The sequence below is a fragment of the Schistocerca serialis genome, chromosome 3 (genome assembly GCF_023864345.2).
Source record: "Schistocerca serialis cubense isolate TAMUIC-IGC-003099 chromosome 3, iqSchSeri2.2, whole genome shotgun sequence".
Lineage (NCBI taxonomy): Eukaryota > Metazoa > Arthropoda > Insecta > Orthoptera > Acrididae > Schistocerca > Schistocerca serialis.
This window is the reverse complement of record NC_064640.1, coordinates 654,738,666-654,753,817: the sequence shown is the minus strand read 5'-3', so window position 1 is coordinate 654,753,817 and position 15,152 is coordinate 654,738,666. Positions and strand designations below refer to the sequence as shown.

Here is a 15,152-nt window from a genome sequence, read left to right as displayed (position 1 = left end):
ATGACATCCTTTACCAGAATACAGATTAGTAGGCTGTTTTTCAAGGATTTCCTTGCAGGGTGGGGGAGTGACTATGTACATATAAAACAGTATTCCATTTGAGTCCACAGACATATCACGGCACTATACTGAACAGATATTTTAATTTTGTGCAGGGGCTGTTGAACTTAGTGAAACTTAACTTCTAATTGTTGTTGTTTATAGGTCCACCAACTTTGACTTCAAAGCATTTCTGCTCAAGCTAGAGAGGGTTCTGATTCACTTGCTGGAAGTACTAGAAATTGGTTATAAGTGGTGACTTCAATATAAGTTTTGTATATGATGGTGCAAGAAAAAGGATGTTGGTAGATTTCCTAAATTCATATGATCTGATGCAGATTGTGTTTTTTCCAACTAGGGTGCAGGGGAACAGTAGCACAACCATAGACAAAACCTGTATTCATTTCATTACAAGATGGACACTCTGTTAGTGAAAGGCTGAATGGCCTTTCAGACCAGGATGCACAAATTTTAACACTAAAAGGCTTTTGTACTCAAACAAATGTCACATATAATTACAAACTATGTAGGAAAGTTAATCCAACAGTGATAGAGTGTTTCTTAAACCTTGTCAAGGAACAAGAGTGGCAGGATGTTTATAGTGCCGATAACATAGATGATAAATATAATGCTTTCCTAACACATTCCCCATGCTCTTTGAGAGTTGCTTTCCTCTAGAACATTCTAAATGGGGTACTAGCAGTAATAGGCAGCCTGGGTGGCTGACTAGTGGGATAAGGATATGATGCAGAACAAAGCGAGAATTATATCAAAATATTAGAAGTAGTCACAATCAAGCTACAGTAGCCCATTACAAACAGTACTGTAATGTGCTCAAAAAGTTATTAGGAAGACAAAGAGTGTGTGGCATGCAAATAGGATAGCTAATTCACAGGATAAAATTAAAATCATATGGTCAGTTGTGAAGGAAGTGTCTGGTCAGCAGCAGAAGGTTGATGATATAAAGTCAGTTCGTAGTAAAAATATTTATGTTACTGATAAATCAGATATATGTACAGTATTTAACAATCATTTTCTGAGTATTGCTGGCAAATTAAATAAAGATTTAGTTTCTACAGGAAATCATATGACTTTTTTGGTAAATGTCTTTCTGAGATTGGTGTCTGAAATACTCCTCTGTGAGACAGACAAGGGGGAGATTGAGTCAATAATTAAATCAGTGAAGACTAAGGACTCTCATGGAGATGATGTAGTGCCTAGCAGAATATTGAAGTACTGTGCTGTGCATGTTAGCCCTGTACTTAGCCATATTTGTAATTTTTCCTTTAGAAATGCTCAGTTTCCCGAACGAGTAACGTACCCAGTAGTACAGCCGCTTTATAAAAAGGGAGAAAGGGATAATGTAGACAATTTTAGAACTATTTCTATGCCATCAGTGTTTGCTAAAGTTATTGAAAAGGCTGTGTATGAAAGGATAATTGATCATTTTGTATCACAGGATTTGCTATCAAATGTACAGTTTGGCTTTAGAAGTCATTTAACAACTGAAAATGCTATGTTCTCTTTTCTCTGTGAGGTACTGGATGGGTTGAACAAAAGGTTTCAAATGCTAGGCATATTTTTTGATTTAACTAAGGCATTTGATTGTGTTGATCACAAAATATTGCTCCAAAAGTTGGACCATGATAGAATATGGGGAGTAGCTCACAATTGGTTCACCTCTGACTTTAGCAACAGACAGCAAAAGGTCATTATTCACAATGTTTACAATGGTTGTGGTGTGGAGTGTCAGTGGGGTACAGTCAAGTGGGGGGGGGGGGGGGGGGGCTGCCCTAAGCATCAGTGTTGCAGCCATTCCTGTTCGTTATTTAAATAAATGATATGCCCTCAAGTATTATTGGTGACTCTCAAATATTTTTGTTTGCTGGTGACACTAGCATGCTAGTAAAGGATATTGTGTGCAACATTGGCTCAATTTCATGACCTAAGTTCATGGCTTGTAGAAAATAAACTAATGCTAAATCACAGTAAGGCTTAGTTTTTACAGTTTCTAACACACAATTCAACAAAACCTGACATTTTAATTTCACAGAATGGGCATATGATTAGTGAAACTGAACAGTTCAAATTTCTAGGTGTTCAGATAGATAGTAAACTGTCATGGAAAGCTCACATTCAGGATCTTGTTCAAAGACTTAAAGCTGCCATTTTTACTATTCGAACGGTATCTGAACTGAAAGATCATTCGACACGAAATTTAGTCTATTTTGTGTTTTTCATTCACTAATGTCATATGATATTATATTTTGAGGTAACTCTTCCCATTCTAAAAGGATATTTTTGGCTCAGAAATGAGTGGTTCGAGCAGTAAGTGGTGTAAGTTCATGAATCTCTTGTTGAACCCAGTTCATGAGTCTGGGTATTTTTTACTTTTATGTTGTAATTTCATGTACTGACACATTCCATGACCTTGGAGATTTGCTCCTCAATTTTGTCCTATGGAACTGCACATGTAAATAAATAAATAAATAAATAAATAAATAAAAAGACATGTTTCTGTTATGCAAAGGTAGGCTGGAATATGAACTACAGCATCTGTATAAAAACTACACTGCCCAGACTGACAAAGTCCTCTGACCACAAACATTAATACTGAAGGAGAACAGGAGAGATAAAAGGTTGTCCTTGTCCATCACAAAAGTTAGCAGTATTCTCAAAAACTATTAAATTGAATATACGTCATACTGACTGATAGCTGAATATTCTTTGTGGCCAGTTCTAAGAAAGGTTTAGTTTCACAGAAGCTAAGGATTTATAGTAATTCACTTCAGTGTAAATTTTAATAAAGTTTCCAAATAATGGAAGCATTGAAGGGATGATAGATGAATCACAATTCACACTTGTGAGTGATATAATCTTATGAGTAACTCATTCATTGTGTCATTACGGTAGGCAGAATGTGGTAATGTATGACATGTTGCCATAGTGTCAGAGCACAAATGAGACATCATCAGGCAGTTGCAACACTGAGGAAGACTGATAAGTTATGGTAAAAGTGGAATATTTATGTGCAGGGTGACACACTTAAGATTTTTAAATGAAATAACTTTTGACTCAATAAAGATATTTGTAATCTCTTTCCACCAAGACAGAGAGTGGCCGTGGACTCAAACAACGAAGATCACCACATTTTAACAACTTCATTAATCATTAAGATACAGACATTACCCCAAGTTTTTTAATTAAAGTATGGTGTTTTTTGCACCAAAATAGCATTTAGCATCACTCTATCCATATATATCATGGAGAGCCCCTCCCATAATGAACTTTGCTACTGGGTACACATCTAGTTGGTGCTTGGTCAATTGTTCTTCTAAACTTGAGCCACAGTTCCTCAACATGTTCTTTCCCAAATCTAACATCCAAAGTTCCTCCTTGAAATAGGACACATATTTAGCTTTCAAAAGATGTGGCAAAATGTAAGAAATATACAAGTAAAGGATATTCTCACTGAACAGTGGAACTACTGAGTTGTCGGCATACATACACACACAAAAAAATGAAAACCTTGTTCGCGTTCAGAATAAATCCCCTTTGTCATTTACCTCACAGTTTGGAGGGAGATGTAGGTACACAGGTTAGGAATGTGGGAGGGAAGGGTGACAGATGCATAGGCTAGGTATTTGACACACAGGCTCTGGAGCAGGTGAGATGTGGCATATGATGAAGATCAGGTGGAGGCAAGGCATGGTTTGGGAGAAGGTGACAACACAGAGGAAGGGGAAACTGTTGGGAAGAAGGTGTGGGGAGAGAGGGTAAGCATAGGTCATAAAAGCTTGTGCTAGAGGGGAAGATCCAAATAGCACAGGTTGTGAAGCAGCCACTGAACTTGGGCATGTGCGTGTTCTGCCATTGAGTGGTCAAGTCTGTTCTTGTCTACATTTTGGCAGTGGCCATTTGTTCTGGTGGACAGCTATTTGGTGGTCATTCTCACATAAAATAGTATGGGAAATATGTTTGCTGACTAGGTTTCGGGTAGTGCCTGTTTGAGAAAACGTTTGTGAGACCTTCAGCATACTGGGAAAGGGAACCATTGTCAATGCAGATACACCATCTGCAGGTGGCCAGGTTACATGGGAGAAACTTTTCGGTGTGGAATGGGTGTCAGCTGTCAAAATGCACATACTGTTGGTGGTTAGTGGGCATTATAATAATTGATCCCATCTGATGCAGCCATCAGTGAAGTGCAGGTGAACATCCAGGTAGGTGACAAATCGTGTTGAGAAGGAGCAGGTGATGCAGATGGGAGAGAAGTTGTTGAGGTTGTGGAGGAATAAGGATAGCATCCATGTGATATACCAGCTCGTCTGCAACTTCTGCACAGAATTTTATGTGGACACGAGCAACAGCTGTCCATCAGAGTGAATGGCCATCACCAAAATATGGCCATGAAGAGAACTGACCACCATGTGGCACAACATGCTAATGAGCACAACATGCTCGACTTCAATACCTGTTTCACGATATAGTATACCTGAAATATGCAGTCAGTTGACAAAGGGATTGCTTATATAACACTCATGTGACCCATCCTTTTGTCTACTAGGCATATACTAAACTTTTGTGCACTGATATGGGAGAACTATGCTGGAGCCAAAAAAATTTTTCTTTGCCAGGAAGAAACCATTAGATATATGTAGGGTCTGAGAGTCAACAGTCTCCTCAAAATGCATTTCACTGAAAATAAAATACTGAATGTCATAAGTCTATACATATTTCATATCCTTATGTATGCCAAGATCTTCTGAGATGAAAATGATAGAAGACCACACATCCACTCTTACAGAACCAGGAGTAGGGACTCTTTGAATATTCCCTTTATTTGCACATACTCAGTTTTGTGAAATAACATCACATGTTCTCTTAACCCATGATGTTTCATATATATACTGACAGGAAAAAAACACTGAGAAGGAGTTGAGCAACATAAACAAAAGTTGGAATGTGTGTTTTTACATCTCCAAGATGAAGTCTATTCCAATTTGGCACCAGTCACATAAGAGTGGCACTAGTAGCACTACTACGAGGACGTAAATCAGGTTTGCTTTAAATAGGTGCTATAATAGTCACGAGTGTAAGTTACCTTTGAGACTGGACTTGCTGAGTTAATTTTAGTCAAGAATGCCCTTAAGGGGACAAAGACACAACTGACTGTGAACAAGGTTGTGTAATAGGGCTATGAGAAGCTGGAAGCTTCTCCTGTGATACTGCAGAAAGTTTCGGCAGGAATATAGCCACTGTACATGATTGCTGGCAGCGGTGGTCATGAGAATGTACAGTCACAAGAAGACTGGGCTCCAGGTGGCCATGTGGCACTAGCGAGAAAGAAGACCGTATGTTCAGCATGTGGCTCTGGTGCCTTGTACTGCATCTGCAGCAGCAGAGCAGCAGTTTACATCACAGTGACACAACAAACTGTTACAAATTGGTTACGTCAAGGATAGCTCCGAGCCAGATACCCTGTAGCATGCATTCCACTGACCCCAAGCCACTGCCATTTATGACTTCAGTGGTGTCAAATAAGAGCTTTTTGGAGGACAGCATGGAGGTCTGTTGTGTTTTCTGATGAAAGCTGGTTCTGCCTCGGTGCCAGTGATGGCCTTGTGTTGAATAGAAGGAGGCCAATTGAGGGAGCACTCTCATAGTTATCAAACACTCTGACTGCAAATTTGTACGTGAATCTGGTGATTTGACCTGTTGTTCTGCAACATGTGAAAAGCATTCCACGGGGTGTTTTTCAACAGGGTAACTCTCCCTCATACTACTGCTGTAGCCCAACAAGCTCTACACAGTGTCAACTTGGCCTGCTCAATAACCAGATCTGTCTCCAATTGAGCACACATGGGACATCATTGGATGACAACTCCAATGTCACCCACAGGCAGCATTAACCATTCCTGCATTGACCAACCAAATGCAACAGACCTGGAACTCCATCCCACAAACTGACATCTGGCTCCTGTACGACACAATGTATGCATGTTTGCATGCTTGCATTTAACATTCTGGCAGTTAAACCAGTTATTAATATACCAGAATTTCACATATGCAATGGCTTGTCTTGTGCTTACATTAACCTGTGATCTTGAAGTGTTAATCACTTAAAATGTTTCCTGGACAAATTAATTTCTGAAATTTCATTACTCTACATTAATTATTTTTTGGTGTTGCAATTTTTTTCCGTCAGTGTATATAAAATTTTCACATAGAATGAGAAGAGGAAATGAAATGAAACTTTATGGGGTGCGGAGATACGTGATATTATTTCAGTGATTACAAACCTGAGTAAAATTTACGAACAACCTGGTAGTATGAGCCCACATATCAGTACAATGTTGCAACTTTCTGGCCTGGATGTGTGCACTGATTCAGTTGGGAAGAGTGTCATAAGACCACTGTATCCTCTTCTGAGGCAAGCTACTCTCAACTGCTGCACATTATCCCTGATATCCTGGATACTGCCACTGGAACAGGGTTACTATCTGAGCATACTCCACACATTCTATTGAGGACAGATCTGGGGATCTTGGTGGTCATGAGAGTATCTCGATATCATGCAGACAGTTCATGGAGACATGTGCCACATGTGGATGCGCACTTTCCTGTTGAAAAATAGCATAAAAATACTAAAAAAAGAAGGAAGATTAGCTTTTAATATCCTGTCAGCAATAGGGTCATTAGATATGGAATGGAACCTTGAATTTTTCTTAATGTTGGAGAAAGAAACCTGCTGTGCCGTGTCAAAGGAACCATCCTAGCATTTGCATGGAGTGTTTAAGGGAGATCACAGAAAACCTAAATTAGGATGGCTGGAAACAGATTGGAACTGTCATCCCCCTGGATGCAAGTCCAGTGTGCTAACCACTGTGCTATCTGACTCGGTACAACAACAAAAGAGACATAACACATGAATATGTAGGATGTTTATAATGCACTGTTGTGTTGTGAGAGTCCCCTCAATCACTATCAAACATGACCTGAAGTCATACTCCATGGGTACACACACAACAATGCCAGGAGTAACACCGGGCTACTGTTGTACTCACCTATGACAGTCATTCATGGAAATGCAGAGCTATGATTGATTGTTGAACACAGTCCATGCTTCCCAGTCATGGCACCACTCAGTTGAAGAATTTGTGTTGTGGTGTTAACAGCATGCGACGGTAATTCCCAAGTCTGGCTGCTACTGGTCTTTGACCAGTGGTGCAGGATGACCCACCATTACATGTTCTTGAATAGCAGGCACAGGTTTGAAGGAACAGTATGGCAATCCTCCCTTGTGGTGGTCAGATGCTGTCAAATGGAAACTTGACAATGAATATGTCTGCCCTCAAGTTCCCATGCTGTCCAATGTTAGACAACTGTTACATCTGAATGCCCCACAAATTTGGATATTGCATGATTTGACAACCTGGCCAAATGAAGATACTCAATAAGATCCCTTTAAAACACCTCAAAGTGCTGATAACACTGTCACACATGAATATGTGTCATCTCCATGTATTTCCACTGATTACTGAACATCTGACACTAAACATGAACAATACAAATATATTTCAGTGACCATTCTATCTGTTACAGTGAATTTCAGTTCTGAACATTTACATACCCAGTGATGGTGTGCATGTGTACAATGTAAAGTTGATGCCTGACCACATTTTCTGAGTGCTTTAATTTTTTCATAAGGCAATGTGTATAACTTTCTGCAGTTAGGAAAAAAAATTTACTAAGAAATTACCAAGTGGGATGAGGTGGATGAAAATTAGTAATTTCAGAATGGCAATATAAACCTCGCTGCAAGATACAACTTTCTACACTGTTGATGCATTTGTAAAAAGTAATGTAAATGATCTATTAATTCAAATTGAAACAAACAGCTTTTGTCCCTGTTATTCTTTAGAGTATGTATATGGCAACTGTAGATAATATAATCAAATGTGGCCCATGTACCATAAGCTTAACTGAAAAGTGTTACACCATATATGTATGTGGATGGTGCCTCATGCAGATTGAAAGCTGTCTATGGGCTAAAAAAATAAACAAACAAATTGATGGAATATTTAATTATTTAAAGCAAAGCATATTAGCCTTTTGTCCCTATATTTTTCTATATTATAGTTACATATGATATCTGTTTCATAAAAGATAATATTTACAATGCAGACATGAATATCATATATGATTTGATTTTTTCCCTGAAAATAACGTAATTTTTATTCTGTAAATCTATAATGCATTACAGCCCTTACCATTTAACATCAGTTTACTAGTATATTTGTCTTAGTGTATCTCATTTGTTGAAGATTTATGGATATTTTGCAAAATACAATCTTCAATGAGTTCAGAAACATATTCTAATGCATTTTTGTTCCTTTCAGTTTCCATAATCAGTTTCGTGAATGTGTTCTGAGTGAAACAAAACGTAATTGTGGATCAGCAGCTGACCCAGAGTCTGCTGTAGAATTCTCTCAACAAATATTAGATAAGGCTCTGAACTTCTTGCATGTTCAGTGTAGTAAATACCCGTAAGTAACTGTAATATGAATAGTATTTAATGATAATTGGAAATACTTGCCCTTGAAGAAAATAAATTCACCAGCCTGTAGCCATATTAAAAGATGTTGTTTGATTGTGAAGGGCATCACATTTTTTATTTGGGTATGCTACTACAGTTTTATTACAAATACTGAATGAACGACCTTTTCTACTATTAAATTTTTGTATATCTTTTTATGCTTTTATTTTACGTAACTACATATACTGATAGTTATGCTTTTATTATCTTATACATACATGATTTTCCCATTAATTGCCTAGCTATTGGTTTGAGCAGTTTTCCATCCAGACTGGAATGTCTGTATTCCCACTTCCATTATAAATACTACAATTGTGAAAAAGCATGCATGACATTTATTTAGTTCAGTGAAATGTAGTAACACAAAGTTGTCTATCCTTATTTACAGAGCAACCAAGTCACCATCAGAATCATACAGCATATCAAGTTCAAAAGTGATGCTAAACAGAAGGATTTTTTTTTTAAAAAAAGAAGTGAATTAGAACAATTAATGGGAAAATCATGTATGTATAGGATAATAAAAGCATAACTACCAGTATCTGTAGTTATGTAAAATAAAAGCATAAAAAGATATACAAAAATGTTATAGTAGAAAAGGTCATTCATTCAGTATTTGTAACAAAACTGTAGTAACGCACCCAAAGAAAAAATATGATGCCCTTCACAATCATACAACATTGTTGTTAACAAAGAGAAGAGATGAAAAGAAAGGTGGAGCAACCATTGTGGTGCCATATCTAATCATAAGCAGAATTCAGTGCATGTAAAGTCCATCAAGTTCATCAAGCAAGGTGAGAACTGGACTATGACACTAAATCTTGCAATCCAAATGTACATGGGAAATTATAGTGTGAAATGTGGCTTTAGGTTACCAGCAGACTAAAAACTCATTAGGATAAAGATGTTATATGTAATTGTTCAAGGTACTATGATAGTTTTTAATTCTTTAGACATATTATCAACCAAAAGTTTTGTAGTATATCAACTGATTAGGTAGCTTAGTCCATAATGTATCTCATCTGTGAATTTGAGATTCTGGATTTGATCATGTACTTTTCTTCACTCATTTTAAATGCAGATTAACGTGACTAAGTGATATTTACATCTAACTGAAAGTAAACTGTTTCTAAAACATTTCCGTATTAACTCTGTGTGCTTTTCTGGAAGTTTTAGACCACAAGCATCCCCTACACAATTCATACTTTTGTAAAAAAATTTATTGGAACACTACTTTCTGTACAAAAGAGCATACTAAATCGCATTAAGGTTTAAGCAGAATTTTATACTCAGCAATGTAAACTTGATGACGTGTCAGAATGGATGGGTGGTGCCTCAGAAGTCTTCATCTTCTACTAAAGTCCAGTTGTTGATCATTGGCAGCTTTGGGTAATTTTTAACTAACTTGATACAGCATCATGGATTATTACTGTCCCAATTTGATGGTTATCAGCTTTTGAATAGTAAGCATCATGCTTAAAACACATCACTAAGCTACACAGACTACAAGGATTCTAACAAAATTTAAAAAGTGGCAATAATATATTGTCAATACTCATTAAATGTTTGGTTGGGAATTGAAGCCAATGACTCTATATACTATTATCATGAAAATTTACTCACTGATGGAATAACATAATAATTTTTTTATTATGAATTCTGGATGCAGACAGATTGGCTGGTTTTGTGCACAATCCCTGTTTAAAGATGTGTGTAATACTGCTAAATTACCTAAACATTAGGTTCTACTTATTGTCATGGAATTTTTGAGACACAGTTTTATCCATGAGATTCAGAAAAGCACACCAAGAAATTTCAGGAAACTCAAATATTCTGAATAAAATATTTCATTAACTAACATTCTGTTTTACTAAAATTATACATTTTTGGAAACAAAAAATTTGATACATTAAACGAATTTGCAGTTGTGAATAAGGACAACCACCAGCTGCAGAACAGAATGACGAGAGTGAAAATTTGTGCCGGAACAGGACTCGAAACCGGATTTCCCACTTATCACTTGGCTATCCGTGCATGACTCATGACCAGACCCAAACTTCCAAATGTCATCAACCATGCATCGATGACCTGTACTCGTACATCCATGACGTATATTCCCTTACAGGTCAGACACTGTACTTACAAGTCGCTCCCCAGTATCGCACATAAATATGATATTGCAGTGCTTGCATTATTCTGATTATGATGCAAAGTTCCTACAATACCATAGAAAAATTAGAGCTACCAGGCAATAAAATTGCATTTTTAAAAGGATCTCATTCTAAGATTTGAATATTCTTAAATACTTACCATAATAACAGTTTTACATAGGTAGAACTTTGTAACTACACAGTTTTAGAATATTCAATATGTTAGCCAGAGAAAAGAAAGTGATAGCTTTCAAATAAGGTATGTAAATTATAGAACAAATAATTATTAGCCAGTCAAGTTTGCAAGTGCACATGGGTTTTTTGATTCCTAAATTTTGTATATTTCTTTAAATAAGAAGTTTTTACATGAACCATTTACTCTGTTATGGGCTACTTGTTATCTATATACTGAATAATAAGATTTTTAAAATTACAGCTTGGATAAGAATTTGGATATTTCACTATGCATAGTGGCCTATGTATACTTCTTTTGGAACAGAGAGCAGAAAAAAATAATTTATTTCTGCCAGGAACGGTATTATAGCAAGCAGACCTAAGTTACCTTACTATGATTCAATGTCTTCTCCTTGATAAAGTCATTTAACTGATAATCTGTGTCAACAGCATTTTTATGTAAATCACTGATGTTGCTGAGAGATGAAGTACTGTATAAAGTCTTTATCCACCATAACCAGGGTATTTTCATTTCTAAATGTTACAGCTAAATATTAACCATTGGGTGTTCTTTTGTCATTCTTTTACATATTATCCATTAGTATCCTAGAAAACACATTTTTTTCACTAAATAAAACATGAGGCAGTATTGCTCAACTTGCTTCAGAGCCAGGGCAGTGAAGCCTCTCTATATTCTTATCTCTTTTACTGTTTTTCACCATAGGTGTAAACACAGAAAGCTTGTACACAAATTACAAATGTGGATCCATATTTTAACACACATATTTTGTAGATCAGCACTGAATATTCAGGCTCTGATTCTTTTTTAGTAACTTCAGCGCAAAGTAATACTTTTTCATCTATGTCATAGTGTCATGCTTCAGCTGAACAATGACCATTCCCAGTCTGAAACATAATGCATAGTTGCTATGAAACTTTTTTGATATCACACTCATATGCCTATAGTCTGAGTCATGCTCCTGTGAGAATTTCTGATATACCATACTTGAGATTTATTACAAAATGTCATAACACAGCACATAATTGTGGTGGACTATGTTAATTATGGAATATGATTTATAGGAGATTTGATAAAATTGTAAATAAATTGTTGTTTTGTTTTCACTATTTGGTATCTAGGTAGAGATTTAGGTACTAATCTCTCCATCAGTATATTCAGAAAATCAGAGCTTAAGTCACAGTTTATTGCACTGTGTTTCTGTAATTTCATTAGTTTTGTCAGCGGTACTGAAAAAGTATTACAGCATAATTGGGAGCAGTCCCTACATTATTTTGACAAATCTGTATCAGGAAGCTTAGTTTTCCATTGTTGCTCCAGGTTTCCAAATTTTCAGGCCATTATTTGGGCTCTAGAATGTATTCTATTGAAAACTGCATATGGTGTTTAATTTGCCTTTGTTGTGGAAAAAAACTGATATGATACAAGCATGAATATTTGTTTTTTTCCCTTCCACTGTAATTTTATTTACACAAGTAGAGCTATTGCCAGTGGCTTTAATTTTGTTTTATTTGGTATCACAAAAAGACACAAATACATATCAAATTCAGAACTGGTTGTTATGGATATTAAGCACACAGTTATTCTGTAATGGCAACAAACCGACCAGAATGCTGGTGTCTGGTGGCTTCTTTGTTTAAGGCTTGACAATGGCAGACTGCAGGACATCATTTGAAATGTGGTCCTGAGCATACATGATCTTCATTTGAGCATACATAATCTTCATTTAGTGTTCTTCTCTGCAGGTAGTTGAGAGGATGACATTACTTAAGTAACTGCATAATAAAGTATAATGATTGAATATTATTTATTGAATAACAACAACATCTTCAGTTTCATGTGTATCTTGTTTTTAATCACTGTTGAACTTGGAATAATCACTAATATGTGATGTAGAAACACAAAAACTAGTAAAGTAAATCTTGCTCTTAAATACAACAAAAATTGATTCAGGGAAATTTGGAATTTCAGCATGGAAAATCCTGAGATGCTCAGAGAAATCTTCTGACGAAACAAAGACACCATCCCAGTAATGATAATAACCAAATTAATGATGGTAATAACCTATATGAAGTTCTGTATTAATGTTTCAGATTAAATCCAGAAAACTGTTTACCACCTCCTACAGTACCAATGGACAACTTGGCAAGGACGAACAATTACTCACCAATTAATGAACTGGTGCATCAACAGCGATCAACAGATGATATGATGTCATCAAAATGGCAGTCCACTGCAGGTAGACATTTTTATCCTAAAAAAAAAAAAAAAAAAAAAAAAAAGGATTGTACTGTAACTAAGATTCATAACCTAAGTCATTATAAAAGCAACAATTTGTTGGTGATTAAGAACTTGTCAGGAATGTTTAAATAAAGCAGTAAATACATTCCTAATAAATCCTACATTGGTTTTGTCACAATAGCTATCTGTTGTTACTGTGCTACATTTATATTTGCACACAGCAGTAAAAAATGCCTTGTCCTACTCCTCAGTCTATTATTAAAGTAATACTGTTTCACTGTATAGTACGCTTGAAATATAGATACTCTCCAATGCCAAATTTGTTTTGCATATCTGTTAAATGGCATGAATATTGGATAAAATGTATCTGTTGGTAATGGGATGTATGTAAATATGAATACTTAATGATAGATTGAATTCTATCATAGTCTTAGCCCAGATTTCAGTCATGCAAAATTTACCAATTAACTTCTACTTAAATCTGACTTTGTCCCTAATGTTAGCCTGGTAAAACCATAGAGGATCTCTTGCAAACATGCTGCAAGTTCAGCTAGTTCCAAACATTCTCATTCTGGTTCATGCCATCATCACAGTCTGCAGACAACTTCATTTGGTTAGTTCCTGCTTCCTAGAGGCAAATATTCATAAGTGGAGTGTTCTTGTGCATTACCATCTTGAAAAACAAGCCCATCACCAAAATGCTTAGTGTAAGGTGACAAATTGGAGGATTCTGTTACAATGCTATACAGCTGGTAAAATACCTTCAATAGAGATGAAAAATAACTGAAATTTGTACATGATATTGTCCGAAAACATGACTGATTCATCTTCCTGCTTAATTCTTGGGACTGCATGCTCGTCTATGCCAATTTTATTTGAAGTATACACTGTTCCCATCCCTCTCCCAAAATTTAACCATAAACTCATGTGTATGTCATTCTAACTGACATCCCTTGCTCTGTCTGCACTCTTTCCTTCTATTCAGTTTTCCATGAAATTCTTTCTCTGTCCACATCCTTGTATTTTCAGTTTCTTGTCTTCCCAGGTGTAGTTATTGTCTCTTGTAACCCACTGTCAGATATGTACAAAAACAATAATTTCGTGTGGTTCAGTGGCCTGGTGTAAGTCATTCAATTGGACATCACTTTGATGACTTCTGTGTCCCTAACCTACTCCCATAATCCTAATGAAACAGTTGGAAGCAACTCAAGTCATCATGTTAGACACTTACACAAAGTGAAACAGGTCTTTTTATAGGATACATAACACAATTCACTTTATACATGAGTACATGATGTTCATTTGTGGATAGACACACAGACTGGCAATCAAACAATGATGCAAATTGCTGGAGTGTGTTCTTGAGACCAAAAGAGGGAGGAAAAAGCCTTCCAGTTTCTAAATAGTAGCTTTTGATATGTTTAAAAAGGCTATTTCAATACATCTTACAGGCTAAACACTCAGAGATCTTTCCAGTAAGTGCTACCCACTCTGATAAAAGTTTTTTTTTGACTACCTTCCTGTTACAAGCACTCCAGGCACATTTAAGATTCTGTGGAATGCACCAGTAATCCCATCTTCCAGACCATCCACAATTTTTGTAATAAACATGGTGTGCATTACATGCCATGAAAGAAATAGGCTGGTGCTCTGTCATGCATGAACCATGTATTATTAAATATTCTGAAGGAGCTATGGTAGTGCAAGTTTTAGATGTTTCTAACACTCCCCGTCACACTATGAAACAAAAGCTAACCAGGAGAGGTCCCCATCTATAATGGGGATGTAGATTAGGGTCCCAGGTATCACATCCTGCAGCCATTCACACTGATGGGCCCTCATTTGCAAGTAATTGCTGAAAAAAATTGTAATTTTGTATTATATTCTACAGCCTTACCCTGAGGCGTAACATAGTGATTATCAAATAAACGTG

At 36.4% G+C, this 15,152-nt stretch overlaps 1 protein-coding gene across 1 annotated transcript in view; it reads left to right on the top strand.

Annotated features, from left to right (window-relative positions):
- Positions 1–15,152, top strand: part of LOC126471076 (uncharacterized) — a 483,768-nt gene that overhangs the window by 371,709 nt on the left and 96,907 nt on the right. The window contains exons 7-8 of the mRNA XM_050099148.1: positions 8,442–8,588; positions 13,072–13,217. Of these exons, the coding sequence (XP_049955105.1) occupies positions 8,442–8,588; positions 13,072–13,217 (293 nt within the window). The remainder of the gene's footprint in view (positions 1–8,441; positions 8,589–13,071; positions 13,218–15,152) is intronic.